Source organism: Scyliorhinus canicula, chromosome 17 (genome assembly GCF_902713615.1).
Source record: "Scyliorhinus canicula chromosome 17, sScyCan1.1, whole genome shotgun sequence".
In the NCBI taxonomy this organism is placed as follows: Eukaryota; Metazoa; Chordata; class Chondrichthyes; order Carcharhiniformes; family Scyliorhinidae; genus Scyliorhinus; species Scyliorhinus canicula.
The window spans coordinates 40,748,571-40,770,279 of NC_052162.1; the positions used below are offsets into that span (position 1 = coordinate 40,748,571).

Below are 21,709 nucleotides of genomic sequence, written 5' to 3' on the forward strand. Positions count from 1 at the left end.
TTTAGTCTGATAAGAAATATCTTTCAGTTTGCTCCTGAAAGGTTCTTTCCAAGGTCTTGGCATAGAAAAAAGTAAAACCTAATTGGCTGTTAACGTCATGTGTAAATGATATTTTATCTATATTGGCTTGCTTACTTGGAATATTTAGTGACAGATTTTGGAAGTAAGAGTTCCTTCTTTGATTTAATGTGGTTAATTCTGTGTTTAAATTAAAATTTGTTTTAACATACAAGATACCTATGGGTCAGTGTTGTTAAAATTATAATGCATCTTAAAAGGGGCCGCTTCTAGGACATGGCCTGTTTGTCCCGAATATTTAAGCCCTGGACTGCAGCATGGGCGCACATTTGTGCAACTTAGAGGAAACGTTGACCAGAATCATATATGCAGTAGTTTCACCATGATAGAACTACTTAGAAAAATGCAATTTAGAGCCTGATCATTAAACATCTATTGATATTACAAAGTGGAACTGTGGTCAAAATAAAGGCAAATTTTATTAATTTGCTGAATAATTGCACAAAGTTTGAACAGCAACAAGAAGCCTTCCTTTTTAGAACAATATTCACTATTAATCTGTACACTAAAGGGAAATACTGCAGCTGCTGGAAATCTGAAATAAAACACTGTACAGTAATGCATTTGACTCATGTCTCAATCGATGCTTCTATGACAGACACCATGCTATCCTATCCAATAGAAACTCAGAGCAAAAAACACAAATGAAAAAATGATCTAAAATCAAACTGTTACAATGGACTGAACTTTTATGTCAATTGCTGATCGATTCTGATCTGAAAGATGACTTTTAATCATACAAAAGAAGAAAAATAATGAACTGGGGTCTACTTTCTACAAAATGTCATTGGATTATTTTCATTTTGGGCACAGGAGCTGGTTAGCAAATGTCCGCACTCCCAATGTGAGATAAGGTAACATCAATCACAATTTCTTCCCTTACTTCCCGACATTGAGGATGAACCAAATGTCTCGTCTTAAAAGAGTTATATCGATCCAAAGTATTAAAAAATCCTAATCATGACAACTTTACGATTTATTTCATAAAGTTCTAACCATTATTCAGACATTTTCTTCAGAGAATATGGTCAGGCTTTACACAGTATTGAAGAAAATGCCATTAGGGAAAGTCAAAATCTACAACATTTTACTTGCAATTCAATTTTTACTTGTTTGCTGTTGGAAAGACCCTAGTAGAAAATAGGCACTGCAGTGCATAACATTATAATAGTTGAGAAATTTGCATATCTGATATGATCTAGAACACTCATTTTCATAGATCCTGACAGCTCCTCCCAAAGGAATTGTATAGCACAGTCTCTTCTCTCTTTCAGTTCTTTAGTGGACCCATGAAGGACTGGCAAAAAGGATTGCACTCTAGCGGAGCTTAGGTTGGCTTTAGTAGCCCAGGGAATGACAAAGAAAGTTTGGAATAGGAAAAACTAGAGTTTCACTTTCAGATAATAAATCACAAAACAATAAATCAAACATTTTAGAAAAATGTAAACGTTTGACAGCGTATAAAATATATTATATATAAAGATATTAGAAAATAAACTTGAAGGTATGTTTCCATGTGGTCTCAAAAGCAATCAACACTGACTATTATGGCAAATAGAGCCACAAAACTATTTTTAAAGGAGGTAAATGTGAAGTGATATTGTCTCCCAATCACTCAAAGCGCTGTAAAATATTTTGGTATTACTAATACTGTTCATTTTTTTTTTAAAAAGAGGACAACCCAATAGAAAATTCTTGAAAAAAACAATAATGTGAAAAGCAACCTCCTCCAGTAACGTAGCCCATAAAGGGTCTCCCCAATGCAAGCTAGTTCTAAGCTGCCCAAAACCAGAAAGCCACGGATCAATCCTCTCATCCCTCCCATGTGTCCATTTACTTGACCTTGCTAATTGATTAGATTTAAATATAATTAGAGAATAATGGGTCTTGTTGGATTACACGTAGATTGGGCACTTGGGCAAGATATCAGACATGGCAGCCATGGAGCCATTTCTGAAAGGCAGGCGAGGGGAGAAAACTGGACAAAGAGATTAAAAAGGAAAATTCAATCTTAATCTGTTTATTCACTGGAAATTATTTAATCGAAAACTATACGAATTTCCAATTTAGAAAAACATTCTGGTCAAATACACAATATATACAAAGTAGCCAGTTTAGGTTTCTAAACAGAAAAGTTTACCACAGCCAATACTGGTTTATTCAGTATTAATACTCTAGAACACCACAATGAAGCTGCTTATTGAGATTGGTCCTTTAAAGTCTAAGAAATGCAGTAAGACAAACTTCCAATAACTGGCCAGATTATAACATCTGAAAAGCACATGAGGAAATCAGGTGGAAAACAACCACAATTTTCCATCATTTATGGCCATGCCCAAATGTCTAGATGGGCTTTTGGCAAGTGAGGATCTATACCACGGCTGTGATTTTGCACAATGTTCCCTTTGAAGTACATCCTGCCATTTAAGCAATCAGACTCCCTGACAGATGCTGGATGATCTTCCCTTTATTAAAAGCTATTAGTTGGCATTTTCCCTTTCTGACACAATTTTGAATGATATTTTATATCAAGGCATATCAAGACAAATACATTTGTGAACAAATACATACAAGTTGTTTGGAAATAAGAAATTATTTTTCTATTGTATCTTGGGATATTTGATGGCTTCCTTCATCTACTTGTACATTCAACTTGACTAACCCAAGACAGTCAATGTTATTCAAAGTAGATTGATGCGAGAAAGAGGAGTCTGTTACTTTGTCTCTTTCCTGGTTCCCATCAGAAATAGTTTCTATTACCTCTTCTGTGCCATTTGCTAACAAAATTTGCTGTTCTTCCATATAGTCCTGAGGAACACCAAGTACTTGTGACTGGGAGGAATCTTCCTCAATGGAAAATTTCATAGGTAAGATAAAAGAAGCACCAGATTGCGACTGATCCTGTTGAGTTACTTTCTGTAGCACGAAAAATAAAACATGGAATCAGAAAAGTAGCAATGCACATTCACCAAAACACCAATTCTTATTTTACATATTGGCAGTGTTCTACCTTTTTCCTAAAATAGCATTAGGAATATAAGCTGGTCAGCATCGGTATGGTCATTTTCTCTCTCAACTTTGAAGGCAAGTAGAGGGTACAAGTCAAAAAGTGATCCAGATGGGCAACAGATTTCCCATAATCAAAATCATGGTCTAGGAATTCTAATTCAGCAATTAAGGATGAATTTTAAATTTAAACTATGTGACTATGTGTAACAGGACAGGTTTTCGTATACAGTGAGTGCCAACAGCAGAAGAAACTGTGTGGATTTTTTCACATCCAAGGATGCTGAGGGAGGCAAGGGTGGAAATTGTGAAAGGATAGGCATAATCTTCCAATACTCCTTAGAGATAGGGGTGGTGTTAGAGAAGTGGAGAATTGTAAATATCACACCGTTGCTTAAGGCCACAATCAGATCAGTCATGCTGTTACTGAATAATGGAACAGAAGGAGGGGCGAAACAAGGTCATCGTGATTTTAAGCAATTGTCTTGTAATTGAGGGAATTGTTCAGCTTTACGGGTTGTATGCTGCCAGGACAATGTTTGTCCTATATTTCTGCCCTTTAAATTTACCACAAGTACAGTACGGATCTGCAATGTCCTCACATAGGTTATCACAGGCAAACCCCTCCACCTCCCTCGCACTGTCACAAGTTCACCAACAACATCCCCCCCACCCCCTCTTCAGGTTCGCCAGAAACCCCTGCCTGCTCATACAGCCCCCATGCTAAAGTACCCCTTAATTTTTTTCCTGACAGTCACTCTGGGCCAAATGGCCCACACGTATTTCAAATTATCTGATGTAATAAACTTGGCAACAAAGTTAAAGCCCACAGAAAAACGATCAATGGCAGTATGGATGTGAAGTTGGTTGAGTGACAAGAAACATATTAGCGATGAATGTTTGATTTTCGGGCTGAAAGAAGGTGAACAGCAGAGTTTCCGAGAGGGTGGTAAAAGGACACTTTTTTTTGGCTATGTCTCAATGACCTAGACTTGGGAGTAAGGAAATCATTTTGAAATTTGCACATGACATAAAACTTGAAAATATTGTGAACTGTGAGGATTGTGACAGTCTTCAAAAATAGACAGATAAGCTAATAAAATTGGCAGAAAAGTGGCACTAACTTTAGCAAAGATGTGTAGAGAAGGTGCAGAAAAGATTTAGGGGAACAAGAGCAAAATAGAGATGTTGGAAATTTGAAATAAAACAAAAGGTCCTGGAAAAGCTCAGATCTGGAAAGCATCAAGAGTCACATTGGACTTGAAACGTTAACTCGGTTTCTCTTTCCACTGATGCTGCTAGATCTGCAGCATTATCAGTGTTTATTGATAAGAATAGTTCCAGGGATGAAGGGCCAGTTATAAAGATAAATTACAGAAGTTAAAATTGTTCGCCCTAGAGAAAAAAATGTTGAGAGGAGATACGATAAAAAAGTGTTTAAAATTATGAAGGGTCCAGTCAGAGTAGATAGGGAGAAACTGTTTCCATAGGCTGAACGGTTGAGAATCCAGGGCATTAAGTTAAGGTAATTGACAAAAGAACCAATGGAATAAGTAGTTAGGATCTAGAACATGCCACATGAGTGTACGTGTGTGGTGGAGGCAGAATCAATTGTGCCTTTCAACAGAAATTGGATAAGCACCTGAAGTGAGAAATGTTGCAGGACTACAGGAGTGGGACCAGCCGAGTTGCTCTTACAGAGGGCCTATAGGAACACAATAGGTCGCCATGATTCTTAAAACAGCACAAATGTGAATAAGACACCAAATGAAGGCAGTACTGTACAAACAATATATTAATACAAATGCAGATTTTTTTTAAAATAAAGAAATCTGTATTATCTTTGTTCCACAAGACACAGAAAGTGCCTAAATGTAGAAAACGGTAGGACAGGGAGTAAAGTGTATTAGGCTGTACTAGCTAGTTGCTGGTGGAAAAGAGGTCAGTGCACGAGAGACTGAGGGGATCTGCACAGGCAACAAAAAGGTTCCATTCGTAATCATGTGATTGAGGGGAAGGGAATGCACGCCACACAAATAGAAGCACCAACTGTAAGACACAAGCACTGAGGCAGTGGCGTGCAGAGGGGGGGGGGGGGGGGGGGGGGAGACGGTGCGCTGGCCCCGGGCATCCATTGGATGGGGGCAGCAGCGTGCAGAGAATGGATCGTGCCTGCGCACCGCGGTCGGCCGGAGCGCGCCTGCGCACCGCGGTCGGCCGGAGCGTGCCTGCGCACCGCGGTCGCCGCTGGTGAAGAGGCAGCTTTGCACTGGGCAGCTGGAGCGAATTCTCCCGAATCGACGGCAATACCACCATGGGTGCGTTTTATTTATTCTTTATCTTTATCTTTAGATCCATTTAAAAACTCTTCTCTGCACCCTCTCTATAGTTGTCAACTTACTAAACTGTCGTGGCCAGAATTTGACATTTGGGCCAGGGGCACCCATTTGGGACAGAACCAGTATTTTATAAAGATTCATCATGGCCTCTTAACTTTTGCCCTCTTACCCTTTATACTTAAAGCCCAGGGTCCTATAAATGGGAGATTCTCAGAGACTTGACTGCAAGCTGCTGGAGCTCGGTCCGAGATTTGGGGATTTGGGGACCCTTTATGCACTGGCATAGTGCAAAAACAGGCCCCACATGACCAGGGCTTTGTGAAGAAGAAGGGATCTGGAAATGTGTCGACTGAAAATTATATTTGTGGAAATTGGGTGAAGTAATGCCGGTGTTTGATGAGACTTGGTGCTTTAGAGAAATGAAGATGGAATTTGATTTGAAGAAGTTCAACGTTTTGAAGGATATTGTGGCTGAAATGAATGCGATACGTGCTGAATGGGCTGACTGAGAAATGTGTGAGATATGTCTTTGTATCTGCTATGTGTAATTTATCGGTCATATTATTGCAATTTTCCTGTTAATTCATGTTTAATTTACGTTGATTTTGGTGTGATTGCTAATATAAAAGTGAAGTCTTGTATATTGGTCTTAGTTGGGTTGTTTTTAGTTTGTTTCCACAAGGGTCATAACAGTATTTCCATGACGTTGCTGCTCTTATCCTTCTCCATGGGGGTTGCAGAGGAGGGAGGCACAACTTTCGAGACATAACATCTCACCCATTGCTGCAAAGCAAAATGACTGAAGAAGAGAACAATATCCCTAGAATCCCAGCGCTAAGGGGAAATTGACTAACTCTTACAGCGCAATGTAACCTCAGGCAGCCGTCCTATACCTTAGAGATGACAAAGATAAAGAGGTCAGTGAATAGCTCTAGAACGGGTGCAACTACGTTTTTTATAGGTTTTTTGGTGATATTTAATGAAATATTTACGTGGGATGTAGTAAGAGTGAAGCCTGGATGATCAGAGGACTGCTATGGCATTTAATCGCGGAATAGGAGACATTTATTCCTTAACATGCTAATATTCAATATTCGAATACAGATACCACTAATTTGCAAGTCTATGATATAAATTGCACAAAATTATCAGTGGAGAATCAGTGTGAAATAATTTGATACAAAGGAACAAAGAAATTAAATATGGTTTATCCGTCTGCAACTGACCGATTGTTTACCATTTTCTTCCCATTTTCTCATGCGTCTTACGGTTTTTGAGATAGAAAATGAAATGTTACGAGTATTTCGTGTACAACCGAGTGGCGCACAGAACAGGAAAAAAAAGAGGGCCAGAGTCGAAGAAGAGTCCCATCAAAGAGGGGCATTAGATGCATGGATAAAAAGAAGTAAAGAAGTAGGAGAACCTGGAGAAGTAAAAGATGATGTGGGTGCAGAGAAGGATTTTTCTGATACGGATTCAGCTCGGTCAGAACATAATACTCTCTCTCCTCAGTCTCGTTGTCAGGATGATGATCCATGTGAAGAAAATAAAGAAGATTTTAGCATATTTTTGCAAAGAAGCGATTTTGGCTGTTTGAAGAAACCGATTCCAGATCATTTGAAGATGACAATATTACAACATGGCCCTGAAAGATATCAGAATAAAAGTGGTCCCTTTGCCGAGAAGGATGGGAGATCATTTTCCAAACAGTGGTTTGATAAAGTTTCCACAAACGGAGAAATTGTGGAGAGAAAATGGTTGTTATACTCTCCATATCGGAAAGCATGCTACTGTTTTGTTTGCTTTTTGTTTTCAAAGGAGCATTTGTCGTCTGTGTCAAACTTTGGAAAGGAAGACGGTTTCTCCACTTGGAGAAAATTAAATCCAAGAATACCTGACCATGAGAAAAGCCCTTCTCATAGAGCTCACATGAGGGAATACCTGAACCTCGTAGTTCGACTCCATCATTCAACTACGATAGATGCTGAACTTCAACAGCAAATGTCTGCTGAAAAGAAAAGATGGAAAGCTATAACTGAACGGATTGTCGAGGTTATATCCTTTTTGGCAAAACAGAATCTGGCCTATCGTGGACATCGAGGAGAAGGAATATCTAGGTTATCAGAGCCAGAGGAGACAGTGAGTGAAAATACAGGAAACTTTCTAGCAACAATCAGACTTTTGGCCAAATATGATGACATCTTAGCAAAACACTTGCAGAGAGGGAAAGAGAAACCAAAAAGTGTCACCTACTTGTCCAACAGAATTCAAAACGAAATAATCAATCTTCTTGGTGAAACTGTCAAGAAAAATATAATTTCCGAAATTAAGGACGCAAAATATTTTAGCATAATGCTGGATTCAACTCCAGATATTGCCCATGAAGATCAGGTTTCTGAAATTCTGCGTTACGTTCATATTGATGAAAACAGAAAAGTAGAAATAAAGGAGACATTTCTGGGATTTTTTCAAGTCAACAAGAAAGATGCAGTCAGCCTGGTAAATAAAATTCAGGAAAAATTGGAAGACGACAAAATTTCCATGAATGACTGTCGTGGTCAAGCATATGATAACGCAGCAGTTATGGCTGGAGTGAGAGGAGGTGTTCAACAAAAAATTCTTGAAGTTAACCCAAAAGCTGTGTTTGTGAACTGCGAGAACCACAGCCTCAATTTGGCCTGTGTCCATGCAAGTGAGGTGCAACCTGTTGTTGTTACATTTTTTGGCATTCTAGAAAAACTCTTTACTTTTTTTTCTTCATCTACTTCTCGTTGGGAAGTGTTAAAATCATTTGTCACTCGGACTGTGAAAAGACAGTGTGACACAAGATGGAGTTCCAGCCATGATGCTGTGAAAGTAATCCACGAAGAGTGTGACAACGTTATTGCAAGCCTTCAACACCTGCTGGAAGGAGAATTTTCAAGGGAAACCAAATCTGATGCAGGATCGCTACTTAACTCTATTCAACAGTTCCCGTTTATAGCTTTATTAAATTTTTGGTACTCAGTTTTATCATCAGTGGAGAAAGTCTCAAAACGTTTGCAGGATCCGAAAATGGGGTTCCATGAAGCTTCTTGTGATCTGAGAGGACTTATTCATATCTTGAATTTGAAGAATGACGAAATTATCCTCAATGCAATAGATTTAGCCAATGAATATTGTGAAAATTGGGGAATACCAATTGCACGAACAAGGAGAAGAAGAAGAATGCCTGGAGAGTCAGCAAGAGATAGTGGACTGACGGCACAAGAAGAAATGAATAGAGTAATGGTAGAGATTGTGAACAGATTAAAAACTGAAATTGAAGACCGCAGTGTCCGTCTTCAAAGACTCAGTGACCGATTTTCTTTTCTTCTGAACTTGAATTCAGTAGTGATTGAAGATGAACAAGAAAAAGAGAAATTAAAAAAGGAATGTTCAGACTTTGCAAATTATTATGACAATGATGTGGTTGCAATTCAGTTATATGACAAAATTATTAATTTTGTGATGCTCCTTCGAGCTGGAGGGAATAGAGTTCCCCCTGATCCTAAAGATGCTCTGGAGTCTTTACTGCAGTATGGGAGGGATGTCTTTCCGACGCTGTGTGTTTCACACAGATTACTACTTACAATTGCATTTTCAGTCGCAAGCTGTGAAAGGTCATTTTCAAAACTGAAATTAATAAAAACATATCTGAGGTATTCTATGTCACAGGAGCGACTGACCAACCTGGCTTTAATAAGCATTGAAAAAGAATTTCTCACAGCTGATGTAAAAAGTGAAGTAGTTCAGGTGTTTTGTGACAGGAGGTATCATTTGGGGAAAAGAACTTAGTAAATTTGATTGATTTATATTAAAATTGAATAAAGCGTTTATTTCATGTTTCATCTGTGTTTATATATTCAAAATGTTTTCCTTTCTCATAATATTTCTCAGTATATTAGGCCTTATACTTGAGTCTTTGGGGCATACAATCAAGATTTGCCCCGGGCATCACCAGACCTCTGCACGCCACTGCACTGAGGTCAAAGGTAGCACCATAACTCAGTACAGAATGCACTCTGACTATAGGACCTATGATTTATAAGACTTGGTACAACATAAGCAGTGCTTATATCATGGAACCCCAATACAGCAATTTTAAATTTCTTACCTGATTCAGATCTGCTACAGTTCCTTCCAGCTCTATTTTCTGTTTCATTGAAACATGTAAACAATCCAGCACCGATTGTCTTGGCTGCATTCCTCTATCAAAACGGTTATACATACCACACCAGAACCTTGTTAAGAGAACAGATTAAGTCTTACAAAGATAGTGGCACTTCACGTTTGCAATAAAAACACCATTAGCTGTTGTTAAATGCATAATGGCTGAGGATTTTCAAAGAATAGATGGGTAAATAGAAACATGCAAAAAAGGATCTCAGAAGATAAACTTATTTTTATTCCCAATCAAAAGAATGACAATAAAACAATAATAGCCAATATATCAGGGTTCGACAAAAGAGGCGGCTACATTTTGATTAAAGGACAATTAATATTGCTCAATCCATCACGATTGCATAGTTTACTGGTGGTCCAATGCACCAAACCAGAGCACGCTGGACATGTGTAGCATAGTGATGAAGTTTGGCATTCCATAAAGAAGAAAATGCCAGGTGAGGCACTGAAGGATAGGCTCTCAGCAGTAGATTAAATGCAGCATAGGCAAGGGAGGAAAATGCTTGCCAATTCTTGCAGTTGGAGTACAACATAAGGTAGGTGTTTTTTTTAAATCCCACACCTGACCCATGTAAAAAAAATAGGGAAAGAAAATGATTTCTTCAGCAGGAAGATAGACACAATGAAGAAAGCATTTTCTGACAAGATGAAAATATATATCAAGTCGTCAGAAGTGGTGCACTGTTTCTTAATTTACTCCCTTCTTTACAGTGCTGACTGATACTGGCTATGGTTTCATAGGTGTTGGTCCCACTCTGGCTAAACGGGCCGTTCTTGATGCATGAGCTTCACTCAAATGTGAAAAGCATTACAGCAAATGCAAATGCAGAATTCCATGCACAAACAAACATATTGGCCCTAATATTTACTTTGAGCCAGGATGAAAGTTTGCAGTAAGAATTGGGGTGGAGAGCTAGGAAGGCTATCTGACATCTTGCAGAAAGTCAACTACAGGATATCTTTCACATTAAAACAGGTCTCTCGCCAGACTATCAATCAGATCATAGAATCATAGAATTTACAGTGCAGGAGGCCATTCAGTTCATCAAGTCTACACCAGCCCTTGGAGAGCGCACCCTACCGAAGCCCACACTTCCACCCTATCTCCGAAATCCCTAACTAACCTTTTTTGGACACAACGGGCAATTTAGCATAGCCAATCCATCTAACCTGCACATCTTTGGACTGTGGGAGGAAACCGGAGCACCCGGAGAAAACCCACGCAGACATGGGGAGAACGTGCAGACTCTGCACAGACAGTGACGCAAGCCGGGAATCGAACCTGGGACCCTGGAGCTGTGAAGCAACTGTGCTAACCACTGTGCTATCATGCTGCCCACAGATTGACAGGGAGAAAAACAGTTGAGGATCATTTGTCAGGTTAAATCGACATTGTGATGGGTGAGGAAACCCAAACATCATTGGATGTAGGGGTAAGCCAATTACAGCAGTCTTACTTCCTGAAGGAAAGTTTTTTGGGTCTGGAAGAAAGACTGTTTTGTCTCCTGGTCCACAAGCAGTGCTATGAAGGCTCTGGATCCAGCCTTCTCGCCTCCTTTCATTTGCCGGAATTTCTAAAGTTCAGGAATTTCAGTCTCCACAAGTTAAACATGTTGAAGTGAAGGCAAGCAGCTTTCTTAAAAGATTAAAGTGATCAACTTGCCTCCCAAGAGTAGGTTGGTTGGTTACCCACCCTTTCCCCTGGAAGCCTGACTCCATCAAAACTAGGTGGATGGGTGGAGTTAGGTTTGAGTTTTTAAATATTTTACCTTCCCACCCACCACTCCTTGGAACTATTGGTGGAGCGAGAAGACCAATTTTAATAACTTTACTCCACGCCAATGCTCACCCTATCTCCCCACCCACCACTGCAAATTTAGTTGTAATGGGTTAACACAGCAACACAATCTTTTTGCTTATACGGCTTAGAGTTACACAAGCCACTGCCTCATCAAGCCACTGCCTCCAATGAGTAACTGTTCAAAATATCACTTTCTAAAATATTTTAACACTCTTGCAAATAAAAGTAGTTTCAGGTTCCTGAAATACACTTACTTGAAGTTAAAAGGGGCAGTATTAGGCTTCAGTACAATATTTACTGCATTGGGTTTATATAGAGGATTCTGGTACAGGTATTGCTTCTCCATTAGGAATGGCCACAAGGAATAAGTCTTCTCTTGAAGTCTATAACCATGCAAAAAAAATTTAAATTCTAAAATAATACAGCAATTTAAACATCTTTTTAAATTGGACATTGTAAAGTTTACAGCAGAGTTGCAAGGTTTCAATTTACTTAAAAACAAACATGCTAACAATTATGAAAATTTACATCAAGAGCTCCTCCAAATCAAATTCACCCCTTTTCTCCTGAAAGCAGCAGCACTGTACTGAGAATCAGTTGCACGAGTGTTGCAGCTCTCAAGTTCTCACACAACCATTACGCCAACCATTAATAGGCTACTCAATTATGGAGAGCATCACAGATCCAACCAATCATGACTTCACCAGCCATGCACACACATGCATATACAAGGTGAGAAAATTGTGCAGCACTTAGAAGTGGAAGTTGTTTTCTTTTCGAGGCTGTTGAGTTTTTCCTGTAACGCTCCAGTTGCCCTAGCTGAGATCAGCCAATTCAGTACATTTCAGGAGTTCTGGTTTTACTTCCTCCTTTAGGTTATCATTGCAAATTAATTGTTAGTCAAGACATTTGCTGTTTTGGGCTAGGCACTTTATAACTAGCCAGTAAAAATATATAAATGGAACCCTAAGCCAATTCCATACACTTTATTTACGACAATTAATGGGGAAAACAATATTAGTTCAGCAATAAACAGAAAATCACTAGGACTTTCTGAACTACAGAGGTTATGGTCTAGCTCATTTATAACATACAAGAGTATTTAAGCTCACTTTAACTCTTGCCGTTCTTTCTGGCAGTTTCCAATGAAGTTGCCAAATTGACAGGAGAAGACATGGTCATGGATCTCCAGCAGGTATCTCTCATTAAATTCAAAAGCACATGGAAACTGTTCCATCAGATGCCAGGTGCATTCAATAAACTGGGTAAACACAGGAGACACTTCTTTGGGGTCACCCTCTAGATGCCCACATCTATGAAAGGTAAAAAAAAGAAATTGAGATTTTCTAATCTTACATAAAATGAAATACATGATTGAAATGATACTTGTGTTCTTCCCCAACTTACTTCACTCCTCACCTGAAGGACTGCAAGATACTTTCACATATGAAGGTCACATCTGAGACCTTGGCCTGATTAGTTTCTTTACATGCAAGCTTGCATTAATATGGGCTGTTCAACTGTCCAAACTCAATCCGGTCCTCATTCAAAGTATATGTACACGTTTTCCTTGTACGAGATATTGGGCTGTGATCAGAGGCGGGGATCTTGGGTGCACCGCCTCAACCCCCGCAAACCAATTTGAATTTATACAGCACCTTAAACATTGTAAAATACCCCAAAGACACCATATAGAAGAAAGACTTATCCAACAAAATCTGACACAGAGCCTCATAGGAGATATTAGGACAGGTAACCAAAAACTTGGAAGAAGTAGATTTTTAAGGAGTGTCAATAAGAAGCAGCCAGGCAAACAGGTTTAGGGAATGAATTCCAGCTTGGCAGCTGACGATCCCAGAGGGCTGTAGGATTGGAGGTGGTTACTGAGCTCAGAAGAGATGATTCATGAAAGGACTTGGAAATAAGGATGAGAATTTTTAAACAGGTATTTTTGGATTGGCAGCCAACAGGAGGGAAGTCTAGATGGGACTTTGTGCACAAGCTTTGGATGAGTTTAAGTTTATTGAGGATGGAAGGTGAGTCATCAGCTGGGAGAGGCTTGGAACAGTTGAGTCTAGAGGCAACAAAGACATGGATAGGGATTGCAGCAGATATTAAGTAAAATTGATTCTTGTTCAGTTATTTCAAACTTGGGGACCTAACTGGGCCCGATCTTCTGCCCCTGTAACACAGCATTAGGCCTTTACCAGTCACTGCTGAAATACAAATTCACTGGAACAAAAATAAACACATGTATTCATAGATGGAATGCATCATACTGCTAAACGCAGACAATATATTAATATTGGATTGAGAAACGTTCATAATAAATGGGCGGAGTAGACCATTCAGCCTCATAAGCTCTTCAATAGGCAAGCAAATCATTTTATGCCAACAATATCTCCGAAACTGCAAAGTAATGAGAAAGGAATGGTAAGCAGAGAGCATCTCCCTTTTCTTCAAAACAGGACCATATTAACTGCCTTTTCAAGTGGACAGGACCACAACAAGATCAACAATCTTAATTGCAGAACCGTTTGCACTCAAACACATTAGTGGGCCTAGAACTTACAGCTTTCTGACTGGAGCGAGTGTGTCACCCAATGAACAAATGTAATATAACAACTGGAATAACAGGCAAGTTTTGACATTCCTTATAGTTACAATTTCTTTTTTGCATCTCCTCAAACTCATGCTGAGTACAGCTTCACAGACATTGCTTGCCCAAGTAGTTATTTTTCACGTGGGAGCCTTGGCAGTTAGAAAGAATGGCTGCGAGGTGAGGCAGGGAAAGAAACAGGAAGATTGCGCAATGAGTGAGAAAGAGGGAAGGAAATTGTGTTACAGCTAAGCATCATCCAATGCTCAACCATCTGTACTTTCAGCAGGAATGACTTGACAGAAATCAGGAACAAATTTCTCCTCTCAAGCCCCAAAACACTTACGGTACCTCACCGCTGCCTTGATTAAGATCAAGTAATTATGCAGAAATTGGACCTGTAATATTTTGCCTTGTTCGGCTGGGTACCAGAACGAGACCATGTGATTGCTGTTTTTATCAAATAGGATATCAAAGGAGCATTACCATTACTTTTCTTTATACTTTAAGCCTTTGTTTCTAATAGGGAAACTAATTGGATCCACATATATCTGCACAATTATCAATGGAAAAGCATCTGATTACCTTTGCGAGAATTTGTGTCCCATAGAGATCCATTCTTTTTCTACAAGCACCTTGAAAAGAATAAACATATAATTACACTAGTACAAACATCTTGGTGATAACTGTCTTAATTCACCAGCAATTGAAAACACACATTTCCTTTCACATTTAAATCAGCAATTTAAGAGATGTACCGTTTGTATTTGCATTAACTTAATATTTCTCTTAAGTATTTTTTTTTAAAAATCTTTATGTAAAGGGCAACCTGTTCAGCTCAGGCTTTGGATTCAAACTTCTCAGCAGTTACCTCACGATGTTTCCAATCATGAATTCAGCTTCCGCCTACAAAACCATTCTGCTGCTAAGACTACCCCCAGAATGCTGCCAATCTACAGCCCAAACCTCTCAAAATTCTCAACTACTCATCCGAAGCTTCACTTTCTCCAATGCTTTACTTAGAATTCTCCGTGCCTCATTACCTACCATTTATTAAGCATTTATGAAACCGACCTCACACATAGGGACCCACTCATCACTCCACTTTCGTCATCCTCACAATCTTACAACTACGTCCCTTTTTCAGTTTTCATGATGTTGGCTACTGTTCATTCTCCTTCATTCTTGCTTGCCCACTTGTTCCTCTATTATGTCACCTTTCTGGAATTCTTATATTACTGCTTCAACTTGCCATCTTATCACCAATGACAAAACGTCTCTCCTTTATGGCTGTGATTTTAGCCTCCCCAATTTATTGTTTTCCTCAATTATTCTTCACAACTTGGTAGCTATTTTTTTCAACTTTGTAGAAACTTATTATTTTTACATAAAAGAAGAAAATGTACTTCGACAATGTAAGTAGTTATAGTTTGGGAAATTGTAGGATGAATACTTTTTTCTCAAAAGCAAGCCTCTATTAATAGGTCAGGAATTCCAATAAAGCATCTCACACTCAACCAAAATCATCGTTTACAAGGGGTGGTGACAACTCACATGGACATCTTTTAAAAATAAATTTAGAGTACCCAATTCTTTTTTTTCCAATTAAGGGGCAATTTAATGTGGCTAATTCACCTACCCTGCACATCTTTGTGCTGTGGGGGCAAAACCCACGCAAACATAGTGGGAGGACATTTTTATTATTTAAATATGGTCATAGAAACTTATATTGAACAAAATGAGAAGAAATACACAGATGCAAGATTTATTTTATATCGATATATATATATATATATATATATATAATATATATATATATATATTATAATATACATATGTATGCATTTCCATGCACACACATACACACAGTAGTAAATTCTTATGTCAACATTTATAAATAAAAATTGCTAACATAGCTTGTTATACTGTAATCACATCCTTTTCGAGTGGTAGCACTGCATGGCAGATGGTGGAATAAATAGAGGTTACGTTCACAGTACCAATGTTTTTGCCCTGGCTAAGTTTAAGCTGAGCATAAAAGAAAATGGACAATTCAGTGCATAATTTGTATCATGTTAAATTTATTGTCCTTATTTCAAAAAAATTATGTAACTCAATAACTTTATCAATCATTAACCCATGCTATGAAAAAACAAAAGCTGCCAGAATACAGTACAGCTGGAAAGTGACTATGTATTTATTTAAAGATAAAACAATTTCATTAATATCTGAAGTGTTTTGCAAGCTTCTCTGCAAACATCGACACACTCAGGGTATCTCCTCTCTAAGCACATGAAAGACAGTACCAGGTTTTTCGCAGTACAAATAAAAATGTTGGTGCTTAGTATTATTGGCATCATTCATCTGGCAACTACTAATGTGCACTTAAATGCAAAAATCAGAAAGTTGCTCTCCAAATTGCCTGCTCTTCCAGAAGCTTCACTATATTTGTACCTCATCAACAGCCGACATTGAAATGCGTGGAGTAATTTGAAATTGAGCATGCATTTATGTGACACATACATATCAATGTTTCCTCTAAGCCGCGCAACACTCACGTGTTCCGATGTATGTTGAGCACAACTGAGCCTCTAAGTTACAAATAAAAAACAAATAAAGCACGATGCTGATACCCACCCACTAACATACAAAAAGCAATTGGTGTTTATTCAAATGAGAAGTGATTTTTAAAATAGAGTTAATTACTGCACGGCAACCCCTCTGGCACTGAAAATTAATTTCCAAATCCTTCAGATTTTAATTATTTTTGAACTTAACAAAAATATATTTTGTCTATCTGTGTATAGCATGGTTCTTCCCCTCTCTTTCTGTGCATCATTTTATATTCAGTGAACAATTCCAACTTACCCGTCCCGAATTATGCTGTAATCTGATTGGTTAAGGACTGCCCTGCTCAAACAGGTCATAGATTCCATGTAAAGGGTGCTGTGTTGAAATGGATTTCTATTAATGTTATTCCTAGTGCAGAAGCTTACAGATAGTCTGTGGGCATGCATTAAGTATAATATTTGTTTGTTTACCACTGACACTAAAACTCGGGCACTGTAAAAGACCCCTCAAATAAAAAACGACTTTTGCAGAAAACGTATTGATTAGATCAATGTACCAACATATATTGCTAGTGCTATTAAGTTAATTAAAGCAGGAAAATATAGAAATAGAGAAAACAAATGGCAAGACACTTGCAAAAAAATTGTTTAACCATTGGGTTATTCAGCTCTAGAAGTTCAACCGTGCTGATCTCGGCCAGTGCATGTTACAATTGGTCTTAAATTTCACTGTATTTGGGAGACAGAAGAATCATTAAGGCAACTACTGTTCATCATTATCCAGTAACTCCCGTGGAAACATCCATATCTGGGCATTCGCCATGGGTAAGATTCCCAAGCATTTTACACTTATGGACTGCGATTTTGAAGGTATCAATATTTGAAGAAAAAAGATAGCAAAGAAAATGGTAGAACCGGAAAAAAAATTAGGAATTTAAATTCATACTCATTTATTGTAGCCCAGCATCATAAAATAAGCTTCCCCTTTTTCCTCCACTCAAGGTGCTAACCTGTGCTGGGATATGGTTCCCTGAGGGCATCAGTTCTTCAGTACCTCTGCATTGTTTCGTATGTGAACCAAGAGTTTTGGCAGGTTATTTGACTGAGGGTTTCATAGTGAGATCAGAATTTGCCACTACTCTGTCTAAACATGCACATTTTCCTGCAAAAGTGATGGAACAGTAATGAGAAGGAATCCAATATGGTTTCCCCCTCACTTTCTCAGAGCACTGAGCAAAATTGTGGAGTCCCTGCTACCACTTCCCACCATGCCCCTCACCTCACCTCCACAGTTGATATGAACCAACACAATACAGATTAATAATTCAACTGGGCGCCACCTGGTTTGCAAAGTTCAGAGCAATTCTATTAACTATTGGCGTGAAGGCTAATTTTGTTTCATTGTAAGATGTTTTTTGATCAGTTAGGAAACTGGCTGTAAATCACAACTGCTTTTGACATAGGCAAAATCGTGAACATTTCAGTGCATCACAAACATCCTCACCATAAATCCCTTTAATGAACGGTAGTAGGAGTCCAGGAGAAGAGCAGCTAATGAACAAACTTGACCAGTACGATCCCACCCATCAGAACAGTGGACTAACACACTGGCATTTTCTTCAGCCACTGCCTACCATTAACAACGAACAGAAAAAAAGTAATTTTAAACAATAAATTCCATTATAAATTTTAAACAATAAATTCCATTATAAAAATTATATTCTGCATTTTAATAGAAACACCAGTAATTCACAAGTCATTAGTGGAAGAGCGTTTTTACATGACAGTGATTGCACTTCAAAAGTTGTATGACAGTGCTCCGAAAACTTTACTACAATATAAATCGGATTTGCTTTCCAAGACACTAACATTCTATTAAAGCAGCAGAATAGTAGCCTGGCAAGGAGAAGGGGGTGTGCAGGAAGTACTGTCAGAGTTAAAGTGCTCAACAATCAATACAATTTGAAAAGAGCTTGTTTATGGGTTAAAGTAATCAATAGTGGAACCAATTAGGGAAAGCATCATGGTGCACCAATGAAAAAAAAAGTGGAGGACAACAAATGTCAGTTTGAAGAAAAGGCTGCGAAGATGAAGCTGAAGAAGTTAATTAAAAGGCAGCTTTTGAAGATGTGGGAGACTTAGCAGGAAAAGTTCAGATAGAGAACTACCGAGCTCAGAATGATGTAAACTGAAGTCTCAACATTGAGACACATTACAAAAGGATTCAATCCCAGTTGAAAGGTGAAGAAAACTGGCAAAAAAAGCTCTAAGCCATTACCTTTGCCAGAAAGGCACCAGCATCCATGACCGTTTTAATGTGACGAAGCCACCCAGAATTTTCTAAACCAGTGAGAAATTCACTCATTGATGGGGCCTTCAGTTCACATACTAAATAAAGAAAAAATAAACTTTATTTTCTGGCTGATATAAAACCCACATTTAAAAACCCATATCAAAAGTGACTTTGGTTATCGGGCTTTAATCACCAGATAAGTATAAAGACTGAACAGCAGCGTTTTTTTTTATAAAAGGTTGACTTTAATAGCACCTTCGAGGTTTGCCAAACATTTGCATGACTGTTCCTTACAAATTCTAAAGCCATTAAAACGGCGTTAGGCTGTCCAGAAGAATACAGAAAAAGTCAATTTGGAGTATGATGGATCTCCTGATCGGTTCACATCCAGACAGCACCTGTGTAATTAGCTGGGTGTGGAACAAGCCATTAGACAAAATCACTTTGGACATTAGCTCCTAGCTGAGAAGGGAACTCTTCCAGTCATATCCAATCATGTCTAAACCTTGAGCCCGGGATCAACTTGCTGTGACCACTTTTGGGTAACTGGTCAGCTGGTGAAAGGGGATTAATCGCGTGATGAACCAACTAATCCTCTGTGTTTAAAAAACTGTTTTTCTCCAGGCCAGTCAGAACAAAGGAGGAAACGCAGGGAGGACCTTGAGTGGGCACTCTCTTTTAATCTCTCCCGGTTGTTTGGCTGGCTGTATTCCACAGGCAGGGCCAATAACCAACCTAGCAGTCGCTGACTCCAGGAAACACATTGTTCATCAGCATATTTAAATCTACCAAATCTGTATGCAACTGACTTTTAACTTTCAAATTACTTAACATATGCTCTCATTTTGTAACTTACCTTTCTGTGCATCTAAGAATTGAAAAGTATTATTTATTTTGGGTATTAAGTAGAATAACTATTCTTCCCTTCTCTTAACAAAAAATTAGAAGAACATTTGTCTGTGCCTTTTTCAGTGACAGCACTTAAAAACAGTTTAACAATCATTGAATATGCAAGCACTATTTTAAAAGCACTCGTTGCAGTCAATTGAGGAGTGGAAGGAGAGGGTTCTATTACTTCTCAACTGACCACAACAGTACGATTTTTTCCCCCTTGTCAATGAAGCAAATTAAGATTAAAAAGTACAGATGAAATAAACTGTTTGAGGTTCCCGAACTTGGAGGTCATCAAAATGTTACTCCTTTATATTTTCTGTAATGATAGCATTGCTACCTTTATGTCTCACTAACACAAAATTAGCAGAGGATAGAGCGTCTCCTCTCCCCATCCCACCCATCCCTCACCCAATATAGAAAACTTTCAAAAACATATCAAATACAATGATCAAAGTTTGATAACGATGAGCTTTTCTACACAAATTCTGGGCATTTTTCAAAGTATAATCTTCAAAGAGACATGTTTAACTGACAATACCAAATGCAAATTGAGTACTGATTTTCTCAATAGATTTTATGAAAATGTACTACTCAACAAAAATAGGGAAGAGTGCAGAGGAAGGAAATAAAATCTTAAGTTAATACTATTTTAATCTCCACAGGTGCCTCCAGACCTGAGTGTTTCTAGCATTTTCGATTTTTATTTTATTTTATATTAAATAAAATTTGGTTTCACTTCTGCTTACTATCCAGCAATCCCAAATGGAATAATAACAGTGTGACTGTGAGGTTTTTCACAGCCAAATGATCTGTCAGTGCCAAGGTACATCAGCATTCAGCAGAAATCAGTGCCTTCAGAGAGGGAGAGAATAAAATGCGATAAAATCAGAATTAAATGAAAACAGATAATGTTTGGATAAGCACAGCGGCCTTAACATTACAGATAAAAATGCATACAATTCAGCAAAGAGAATAATCATCTTCTTCTTAGGCGATCCCTCAGGGTAAAGGTTAACTTGCTTCAACTTCAGTTTGGTGGGTTCTGAAATGGGTGATGTAGAATAATACGTTTCCCGGGCGCCCCCCCCCCCCCCCCCTCCCCTCTCAGACCCCTGCAACACAGGCATCATTTGTCCTGTACGCAACTAAATATATATTTTCATTATTGTTTTACTTAAATGTGAAATTTATTGCCCAGCACCAGCATATTCAGTCTAGAAGTGGAGGGATTTTCAGCAAGCACATTCACATCATCGCTCGTATTTATCACGGTTTGCTTTTCAGTTTTCATCTCTCGTGGCAATAAATCCAGCTTTGCACAAGTAGGCTGTGCTAAACATTTAGTGCTGCAGAAGTAGTAGTGCTATATTCAGCTGCACTGATCATAGGTCTCAGGGTCATACGATCTTGCTTCATAGAGTCTCTGGATGATGATTAGGAGTGAGAATCTGTCTGACTTTATTTTACCCTTCCAACAGATATTGGAGACACTTACTGCTGTTTGATTAAGGGCAACTAACTAGACAAGGCCCAGAGTCCAATCAGGACACTCCTATGCTAGCATTACATTGGGTTAGTGTACTTTACCTAGAAACTCATCAGTGCAGGTCTACATGCTTTATATAAATCTACACCTACATGTATTATACAACACATGCTGGCCGTGTCGGCATCCTGTGCAACAGGATGCATTGCCAAGCATTACTTTGGTTAGACTATCACAACAGGTCAGTTTCGATTTTTATTATTAAAATATGCAAAACTAATGTCTAGCCGAAACACGTTACATGCATGAAAGCCAACTCCTTCAAAACTATTTGTATAGATTTCCAATCAAGCCTGGGGCTAGTATACCATATCTGCCATTGTTTGTATCAATAGTTATGCTTGCTTTTATCCCCCCACATATATGCAGTAGCATGTTTA

General features: G+C 38.5%; 1 protein-coding gene across 2 annotated transcripts in view; it reads right to left on the reverse strand.

The window, feature by feature from the left end:
- Positions 1-478: 478 nt before the first annotated feature.
- Positions 479-21,709, reverse strand: part of mtmr8 (myotubularin related protein 8) — a 52,898-nt gene continuing 31,667 nt past the window's right edge. For both annotated transcript variants that reach the window (XM_038774675.1, XM_038774676.1), the window contains 7 exons: positions 18,875-18,984; positions 18,101-18,226; positions 14,612-14,661; positions 12,540-12,740; positions 11,682-11,810; positions 9,559-9,685; positions 479-2,994 (listed from right to left, as the gene is read on the reverse strand). In XM_038774675.1, coding sequence (XP_038630603.1) covers positions 2,671-2,994; positions 9,559-9,685; positions 11,682-11,810; positions 12,540-12,740; positions 14,612-14,661; positions 18,101-18,226; positions 18,875-18,984 — 1,067 coding nt within the window. In that variant the 3' untranslated portion in view covers positions 479-2,670. The remainder of the gene's footprint in view (positions 2,995-9,558; positions 9,686-11,681; positions 11,811-12,539; positions 12,741-14,611; positions 14,662-18,100; positions 18,227-18,874; positions 18,985-21,709) is intronic.